Here is a 9,441-nt window from a genome sequence, read left to right on the forward strand (position 1 = left end):
CCCTCAAAGACCCCCCCCCCCCCCCCCCCCAACAACAGGACACCCTCAGAAGGCCCATGTCCATTCTCTGATGACTCACCACAAGGGAAGGTGGTCATAATGTTATGGCTGATCGGTGTACTAGTAGTACTAGTTCTTGAAGAAGAAACAGTACTTCCTCCTCTTCCTCCTCTTCCTCCTCTATCCAGGTGTGTGTGTGTGTCATGTGACCTGGTGTATCTGTGAGGACCCTCTGGATGATGAAGTTCCTGTGATGCGTTCACTGTCGTCAGATAAACAGATCATTAAGTGACGTCCAGACCGTCAGCTGATGTTTGTGTCCTGTGAGGTCAGAGGTCACAGCTCATTAGGTAACAGTCTGTTAGACACTTCCTGTTGTCTGTGTACTTTCACAATAAAAGCTCCGTGAATAAACTCTGCAGCTGTTGAATCATGTGATGTTTACTGTCTCTGTGAGGACCAACCCCTGACCTCCACCCCAGAAGCAGGTCCCTCCGAGGACAACATGTCCCCACTAGGACACATGTCCCCACCAGGACACATGTCCAGGTGTGAGTTCATCAGTGAATTCATTCATTCACAGTAAACACTCACTACATGTTGCATCAGCGAGGGGAGGGAGGGTGTCTGAGGGGGCGGGGTGAGGACAGGTCCCTCCCCCGAGCTATAAAGCCGGGGGGCCAGGACAGAGCAGACAGAGAGACGATGGACATCCAGAGCAGACAGCTGGTGGCACCGGGCGCCATGGAGACTCTGGAGAGTCAGCTGAGCTGCCCCATCTGTCTGGACGTGTTCTCGCGGCCCGTGGTCATCCTCCCGTGTCAACACAACCTGTGTCGCAGCTGCGCCAACGACCTCTACGAGTCCAGGAACCGCTACCACTACTCCGGGGGCACCTTCCGCTGCCCCACCTGCCGCTTTGAGGTAGTTCTGGACCGCCACGGCGTGTACGGGCTGCAGAGGAACTTGCTGGTGGAGAACATCATCGACGTCTACAAGCAGCAGCAGGAGAGATGCGGCGGTGGCGGCGGCGGCGGCGACCACGACCCCCCATTGAAGGACAAGGACACCAAGGAGCCGTGCTGCAAGGAGCACAAGGACGAGCGCATCAACATCTACTGCGTCAGCTGCCAGACGCCGACCTGCTCCATGTGCAAGGTGTTCGGCCAACACAAGGACTGCAACGTGGCGCCGCTGCACACCGTCTACCAGAAACACAGGAGCGAGCTGAGCGCCGCCGTGGAGCTGCTCGCCGCCGCCAACGGCGCCGTCCAGGCAGCGGAGACGCAGATGGAGGAGACGCGACGGCTGGTGGGGGAGAACGCGGACCTGCAGAAGAGGCGTCTGGGCGAGAGCTTTGACCTCCTCTACGCCGTCCTGGAGCAGCGGAAGGCCGAGCTGCTGCAGCGCATCGACCAGGAGGAACGCCACAAGATGGCGGCGCTGCAGGCGCTGGTAGAGCGGTCCAGGACGCAGCTGCAGCTCAGCCAGCAGCTGCAGGAGAAGCTGCAGCTGAGCGTCCAGAGCAGCGGCGCCACTCAGTTCCTCCTGACCGCCAAACAGCTGCAGGACGAGGCCCAGCAGGCAGCACGGTCCGCCCAGAACCAGGGGCCCGAGCCCGGCTACGAGAGCATGGAGCACCTGAGGCTGGACACCCAGGAGGTGGAGGGTCTGCTGGCCCGCATGGACTTCAGAGTGGGCCGGGACCTGGACCGGGACCTGGACCGGGACCTGGACCGGGACCTGGACGACTGAGAGACTCTAGACTGAGACCGTTTTGAAATGAATAGACTTTTTCTACTTTTCTAATCCCTCGTTCAGAACCAGTTTGTGTGAATAAAGTTTTGTGTGATTGTAAAAGTGTGAATAAAGTTTTGTTGACGCTGCGGGACTCTCCCGTCTGTTTTTAGCCGGGGCCAGTGAACGCCTCGTGGCCTTGTTTAGTCGTCTGAGGCTATTTCTGCTTAGAGGTCTGGGGTAGAGTTTCTCCTTTCAGGGTGACCCCCCCCCCCCCCCCCGGCACTGAGGCATGCTGGGAAATGTGGACCTTACTGGGAATAGACCAGGAAACAGCTGAAGATCAGGACGTGACTGGACCAATGACGAGTGTCAGCTGTTTATAAAGTCACATGTTCAGGTCTGATCAGGGTCCAGCACTGAGAGAGCGCCCCCCGCTGGCCACTGACAGGAACCAGCTTCTTTAAATATGAATCCAGTTTATTCATGTCTGGGTTTCAAAATAAAACTGATGATTTTATTTTGAAAAATATTAAGATTAAGAAAAAACTATTTCGCATTAAATTCTGTTTCACACACACACACACACACACACACACACCGACACACACAAACACACACACACCGACACCGACACACACACACACACACACACACACACAGATCAGGAAACATCTGATCAGGGTGGGTGTGTTGTTGTGTTGTTGTGTGTGTGTGTCGGTGTGTGTGTCGGTGTGTGTGTTGTTGTGTGTGTGTGTGTGTGAGTGTCATGTGATCAGCTGATGCTCTGGCTCTAACTTCTGACTTCTCTCCAGTCGTGTTCAGTCTCAGACGAAGTGGGTGAGTCTGTTTCTGATCTAAACTCGATTAGTGACATTTACTGAAGCTTTAACTTTATTATCTGATGTCTGTCTGTCAGCCAATCAGATTTCATTTCATTAGTTATGTCAGTAATTAATATTAATTAGATGAATTAGATTAGTGGAGGTTTTTATTTCACACGTTTCCTCTGATTCATCAACGCTTTTTGTTTCTGCAGACTGTTCTCCCAGGACCAGGACCAGGACCAGGACCTAGACCAGGACCAGGACCAGGACCTAGACCAGGACCAGGACCGATTCAGCTGTGACTGATCACAATGGAGCGTAAACTGGATCTGTCTCGTCTGACGGACGACGAGGCCAAACACGTCTGGGATGTGATTCAACGAGACTTCAACCTCCGCAAGGCGGAGGAGGAGCGGCTCGGGTACGTTCACCTGTTCATGTATTCATCCGTTCATTCATCCGTTCAGAAGATGAATAGATGATAATGATTATGATAAAATCAGTTGATCCGTTGTCACGGTGACGGTGACCTGTCACCACGGTGACTGTTCATGTGACGTCTGCAGGAATGTCTGCGTCAAAGACGTCATTGTTGTTGCGGTCGATCACGCCTCGGTCACACGGACCCACGGCAGGAAGCTCACAAAGACGCTCTGTGCTCCACTGGAGACTCCAACTCCCATCAGCCCCGGGGGCAGTGCATCCCTGCTACACCCAGATGGAAGAAGAAGAAGAACTGATCAGTCTCACAGAACGACCAGAGGTTCTCAACCTGTGGCTGGACAACCCTAATCCCTCCATCTTGTCTTCCAGGGAGCTGAAGAACAAGATCGAGAAGGAGGACACCAAGCGGGAGCTGCTGGGTTCCCAGAGCCACGTCGCCGACTCGCTCTGCATCCGCTGCCTCCAGCCCTTCAAGTTCCTGGTCAACAGCAAACGCCAGTGTCTGGACTGTCGCATGTACACCTGCAAGTCCTGCAGCCGCTACAACAAGAGGGAGCACGGCTGGGTCTGCGACAACTGCCGCATGACCAGGTGAGACCAGGTAGACCAGCACAGGTAGACCAGGTGAGACCACACAGGTAGACCAGAACAGGTAGACCAGGTAGACCAGGACAGGTAGACCAGGTGAGACCACACAGGTAGACCAGGACAGGTAGACCAGGAGAGACCACACAGGTAGACCAGGACAGGTAGACCAGGAGAGACCACACAGGTAGACCACACAGGTAGACCAGGTGAGACCACACAGGTAGACCAGGACAGGTAGACCAGGTGAGACCACACAGGTAGACCAGGACAGGTAGACCAGGTGAGACCACACAGGTAGACCAGGACAGGTAGACCAGGTAGACCAGGTAGACCAGGACGGGTAGACCAGGTGAGACCACACAGGTAGACCAGGACAGGTAGACCAGGTGAGACCACGACAGGTAGACCAGGTAGACCAGGACAGGTAGACCAGGTGAGACCACACAGGTAGACCAGGACAGGCAGACCAGGTAGACCAGGACGGGTAGACCAGGACAGGTAGACCAGGTAGACCAGGACAGGTAGACCAGGACAGGTAGACCAGGACAGGTAGACCAGGTAGACCAGATGAGACCAGGTAGACCAGGTAGACCAGGTAGACGAGGACGCGTATACCAGGTGAGACCACACAGGTAAACCAGGTGAGACCAGGTAGACCAGATGAATATTTATACTAACAGTTTAGCTGTTTGGCTAACAGGAACTGATTTAATGAATGAATATTAGCATGTTAGCATAACTGTTACAGCTAAATTACTTTATTTTCAATTCAATTCAATTCAATTTTATTTATATAGCGTCAATAACAATACAAATCGTCTCAAGACGCTTTACAAAAACCCGGTCTGAAACCCCCAGAGCAGCCTGAAGGCAACGGTGGCAGGAAAAACTCCCTTTAACAGGAAGAAACCTCGAGCAGAACCAGAACCAGAACCAGCTCATATGGAGGGACCCATCTGCCTAAGGCCAGCCGGGTACAGACAGAAGAAAGAGAGAAGAGAACAGCAAGATAAACACAGCAGTAAACATTCTATATAGTAATAGCACAGAATTGCATGACTAGTAGTAGATAGGAAATTAGAGGACAAGAGCTCTGTGCCAGAGAAAAGAAAGTGGAGGATGCGAGAGAGGAGAGAGAAGAAAGAAGGAGGACATGTGTTTGGTGCATCGTCCCCCAGCAGCCTAGGCCTATAGCAGCATAACTAAGGGATGGTTTAGTCCAGCCCTAACTATAAGCCTGATCAAAAAGGAAAGTCTTAAGCCTGACCTTAAAAATAGAGAGAGTGTTGCTTTTACTAGCTACATTTGTAGCACTGACCACAATTAGATAATGTAGTGCCGCATGTAGCATGCTAACACGTTTTACCTTCATGCTACCGATTACTTAGCACAGAGCATGCTTTGTCGTGTTTCAGAGTCCTGAAGATCGGGACTGTGGGTTGGTACCATGACAACGTGAGAAACCGTTTTAAACGCTTTGGCAGCGCCAAGGTGATGAGGTCGCTGTACAAGAGACTGAATGGAGATGGTGAGTCAAAGCTAACACGAGCTGAAACAGTTAGCTAGCTGTCGTGTTTCATGGTTTAAAGAGAGAAATGCTAAGTGCTAACAAAATGTTGTGGTTCAGGTGGCCGTGACGACGACACCCAGAGCATGCCTGACGTCCGCAGCCGTGAGTCTCTGAACAGCTTTAGCTTAGCCTCGAGTCTGCAATGACTCAGTGTAGTACATGCTAAGGTGTTAGCATGACAGCGACAGCTATAAAATAAATCCTTCTATCATTGGGTACATACAAACAATGTAATGCTAAGAATGTTAGCTGGAAATTAACTACTACAGTCGTTAGTGTATGCTAAGTAATGTAGCATGAATGTTAGCATGCAGGCTAATACTTCTGAAGGGAGGATCACCTCAGACCTTTAAAACCGTTTTTCATCTGCAGACGTGTACAACTGTAACGAGGACGACCACGGCGAGGCCGAGGCTCAGCGCTTCAAAGTGGTAAAAGCTTTTAAAAACATAAATCTGGATTCAAACGTTCACACGCGTCAGTGAAACCAGTTTCATTTTCAGATGAGGAAGAACAAACGGCTGCTGTCGGTTCATCCTCTGGACTTTGACTCAGAGGATTATCTGCCTCATTCACGACGACCGTCTGTTCAGGTAAAACAACACCTGAGAGTCAAACGGTTACTAACCATGAGACATGTGAGTGTGACGCGTTCACTGACTCCCAGTCAACTCCGCGTGACGCGTTCAGTGACTCCCAGTCAACTCCGCGTGACGCGTTCACTGACTCCCAGTCAACTCCGCGTGACGCGTTCAGTGACTCCCAGTAAACTCCGCGTGACGCGTTCACTGACTCCCAGTCAACTCCGCGTGACGCGTTCAGTGACTCCCAGTAAACTCCGCGTGACGCGTTCAGTGACTCCCAGTAAACTCCGCGTGACGCGTTCAATGACTCCCAGTAAACTCTGTGTATTTTTGTTGTGCAGCAGATGCAGGACGATCGTTACAGGAATGACGTAGATTACGATTATTACAACCATCGGATGAACCGCAGGAAGAGTCTGGACCGCTACGCCATGAGACCTGGTTAGTGTGCCTCTATCTGTCCATCTCTACCCGTCTCTTCTTGCCTGTCCTCGTCTCTACTTGTCCATCTCTACCCGTCTCTTCTTGCCTGTCCTCGTCTCTACTTGTCCGTCTCTTCCCGTCTCTTCTTGCCTGTCCTCGTCTCTACTTGTCTGTCTCTACCAGATGACGGTGGAGAGAACCGGATGGTGCGGACTCGTTCTCTGTCCAAGATCAGCTCGTCGGTGGCTCGGCAGCAATACGTCGACACCTCTGACGAGGACGAGTACCCGAGATACGTCCCCACCTACCAACAACCTCCCCACCGTCGCAGAAACAGTCGAACCTCCTCTCAGGAGAACCTGGGACAAGCCCCACCCGTAAGAACAAACAGCCAATCAGTGAGTCCGTTTGATTTACAGTCGTCTGTCGTCAACGAACGTCATCTTCTCTGGGTTTCAGATCAACGAACTGAACAAACGGATGTCGGCCATCGAGAGTCTGCTGAGCCGCCTGGAGGAGAAGATGACACCCGGAGATGAGGTGAGGGGACATTTTTCACAGAAGAAGAAGAAGACAAAGACGTTGCAGCCGTCCTGTCTGATTCTGAGACGGTGTCGTCCTGCAGGCGTCGACTCCATCGGCTCAGAACGAAGAGGAGAAGCTGAGGAGGAAGCTGAGCGAGTTGGCGGGGAACCTGAGCGATAAGGGTCTGTCGTCAGACGACGAGCCCGGGAAGAAGTCCTTCTCTGTGGCTCGAGCCTCGGCCGCCGCCAGGCCTGGACCGACCCTCGCTCAGAAGGACAAAGAGCTGAGTTCGTCCAGCGACGAGATGCCCACCGAGGCCCAGAAGGTAGGAAGACCGTCTGAGAGGACAGGGGGGAACCGGGAGGTTTGACTCCATCCAAACAGAGTCGTTCCACCTCAGAAAAGACAAACATGATGAAGTCATGTCCCCTGGTTCTATGGTGTGTCCTCAGCATGGCTCAGCTTGTCCCCTCTAGGTTCAGATTCAGAGTTCAGTAACGATGTGGAGACGGTGGAGGACGTCATGTCGGTGTTGATGTGAAGGTCAGCGGCTGTCTGCCTGGACGCCTCATAGATCAGCTGATCGGCGGTTAGACGATGAAGCCATGGTGGCCGTTGGCGTCCAGCCGGCAGCTGCTGCAGGATGGGATGTTGTTTTCCAGCTGCTAACATCTGTCCTCTACATGGCTTTCAGAGATCGACTGCCGCCGCCCTCTGTGACCTCACCACTGAGGTCCTGAGAACCATTAACGCTACAGAAAACGCAATGGTCGAGTTCGGCCTCTCAGAGCCGACCGACAGATCCCACTTAGTCGGCACTGACGTAAAGCAGGCCGATGATGCTTTCAGGGAACTTGAGGAAAATGTAAGCTTCAATCATGAACTGCACGCCTCGTCCTCCACTAACCTCCTCGTGTCAAACTAAGCTGAACCCTCCTCCTCGTCTGAAGCATGACAGAAACCTCCCGGCTGCTGTTTGTCCACTCAGACAGGGCTGAATCTGAAAAACACACTGGAACCAGTTTCACTCCAGTTTCACTCCAGTTTCACTCCAGTTTCACTCTGACGTCGTCTTTGATTTCTGAGGAGGACGCTCCGTCGATTGAAGATCGATGAACTCATGAGGAATCATGTGATCAGTCACAGAATGAACGCATGAAAATATTCAGAGTGTTTTTCACTGATTCTCAGCCCTGTCTTCTTCATCATCATCATCATCATCATCATATTCATCATCATCATCATCATGTCTCACCCCGTCAGGTAACCCAGCTGTGTGTGTGTGTCACCTGTGCAGGTGTACATCACGGCTGGTAAGTCGTACGAACTGGAGACGAAGCTGCGCCGACTGGAGCAGAGCGCCAAGAACCGATTCGGAGGGACGACCGACTCGGAGCTGTCGGAGTTGGAGGATGTGGTGGCGCTGACCGCCGCCAGAGTCCAGAGCGCCGAGAGCGAGGTGGGTCACACACACACCTGGACACACACCTGGACACACACCTGGACACACACCTGGACACACACCTGGACACACACATTCATCATCACTGATCACGTTTCCTTCAGGTGTCTGATATCGAGAGTAAAATCGCTGCTCTGAACGCCGTCGGCTCCAAGAAAAAGGTCAGAGACGATTGATTCAGGTTTACTCATTTAATCTTTACATGAATTAATTAATCTTCAGGTTATTAACTGTGACTCTCTGCAGGTGTCTGGGTCTCATCAGAGGAAGAAGTCCACTCAGGATCTCCTCAGTAAGTATCTTTAACATGTGCTCCTCAGTCCTGGTCCTGGTCCTGGTCTTGGTCCTGGTCTTGGTCCTGGTCCTGGTCCTGGTCCTGGTCTTGGGTCCTTGGTCCTGGTCCTTGGGTCTTGGTCCTGGTCCTGGTCTTGGTCCTGGTCTTGGGTCCTGGGTCCTGGTGCTAGGTCCTGGTCCTGGTCTTGGGTCCTGGGTCCTGGGTCCTGGTCCTGGTCTTGGTCCTGGTCCTGGGTCTTGGGTCTTGGGTCTTGGGTCTTGGGTCCTGGTCCTGGTCCTGGTCCTGGTCCAGTCAGAGCGTGGTGAGCTTCAGTGTTGGATCAGTAGATGTGACATCGGTCTGTTTGTTGTTGACAGAGACGAACGGAGCTCAGTGGAAATCCAACAACATGTTCTGAGCTAATCGACCGGATGACATCACTTCCTGTTCGCTAAAGAAGGTCAAAGGTCACGGCTCCATTAACGTTTTCTCTTTGGAACAAACAAGAATCGATCGTTTGTCGTTTTCTTTTCTGACTTGAAACATTAACGATTATAAAATAATTACCAACAGGAAATAATAAAGGACATTTAGATTTAAAGATGAAGTAAAAACGTGTCCTTTTAGTTCTGGGTTCAGATTTTATTATAAATGTAATGAATCTGTGGTCAGTTCTGATCCAATCAATGAAGTTTAATCTGACGTTTGTTCTGTTTAATGATTGATTAATAGACACTAGATATTAATGAAGATTGTTTTTTTGATTTATTGACGACTGATCAATAAACTATGAAACAAGTCGCCTCTGATTAATTATTGGAGCTCATCTGCCGCAAAGGATCATGGGAAATAGCAGCAGTAGTTTATTTCCAGTTTGACATCACAGTTGGAGCCAAAGTAAAAACAATAATCATAATTATAAACATATTACTTGTCCAGAGTAAAAACTATTTATTCATTTGAATTAATTGAACAGTTCAGGTTCTTACTATCAAAATAATACTACT

The 9,441-nt window shown here is 51.2% G+C and overlaps 2 protein-coding genes across 2 annotated transcripts; both read left to right on the forward strand.

Moving 5' to 3' along the window:
* Window positions 1-705: 705 nt before the first annotated feature.
* On the forward strand, window positions 706-1,814 carry LOC311509488 (E3 ubiquitin-protein ligase TRIM63-like; the record flags this gene model as incomplete). Its single annotated transcript, XM_084574730.1, has 1 exon — window positions 706-1,814. The coding sequence occupies one exon, from the start codon at window positions 706-708 to the stop codon at window positions 1,753-1,755; it is 1,050 nt and encodes a 349-aa protein (XP_084430856.1). The 3' UTR covers window positions 1,756-1,814.
* A 1,017-nt stretch (window positions 1,815-2,831) lies between these two features.
* On the forward strand, window positions 2,832-9,212 carry mlpha (melanophilin a). The gene is made up of 15 exons (XM_084574734.1): window positions 2,832-2,985; window positions 3,378-3,599; window positions 5,012-5,124; window positions 5,224-5,268; window positions 5,539-5,597; window positions 5,670-5,759; window positions 6,092-6,191; window positions 6,357-6,550; window positions 6,633-6,713; window positions 6,799-7,023; window positions 7,393-7,563; window positions 7,996-8,157; window positions 8,265-8,321; window positions 8,407-8,452; window positions 8,812-9,212. Exons 1-15 carry the CDS (start codon window positions 2,876-2,878, stop codon window positions 8,850-8,852), a joined length of 1,716 nt encoding a protein of 571 aa, XP_084430860.1. The 5' UTR covers window positions 2,832-2,875; the 3' UTR covers window positions 8,853-9,212.
* The last annotated feature ends 229 nt before the right edge of the window (window positions 9,213-9,441 follow it).

Source organism: Chelon labrosus, assembly GCF_963514085.1.
Source record: "Chelon labrosus genome assembly, chromosome: 24".
In the NCBI taxonomy this organism is placed as follows: Eukaryota; Metazoa; Chordata; class Actinopteri; order Mugiliformes; family Mugilidae; genus Chelon; species Chelon labrosus.

Bases quoted from the DNA above. Each gene is read 5' to 3' on its own strand.
- mlpha (XM_084574734.1), top strand. From the start codon at position 2,876: ATGGAGCGTAAACTGGATCTGTCTCGTCTGACGGACGACGAGGCCAAA. The intron at 3,600-5,011 runs GTGAGACCAGGT...GTCGTGTTTCAG, and splicing joins GACAACTGCCGCATGACCAG to AGTCCTGAAGATCGGGACTG. The intron at 5,760-6,091 runs GTAAAACAACAC...TTTGTTGTGCAG, and splicing joins CACGACGACCGTCTGTTCAG to CAGATGCAGGACGATCGTTA.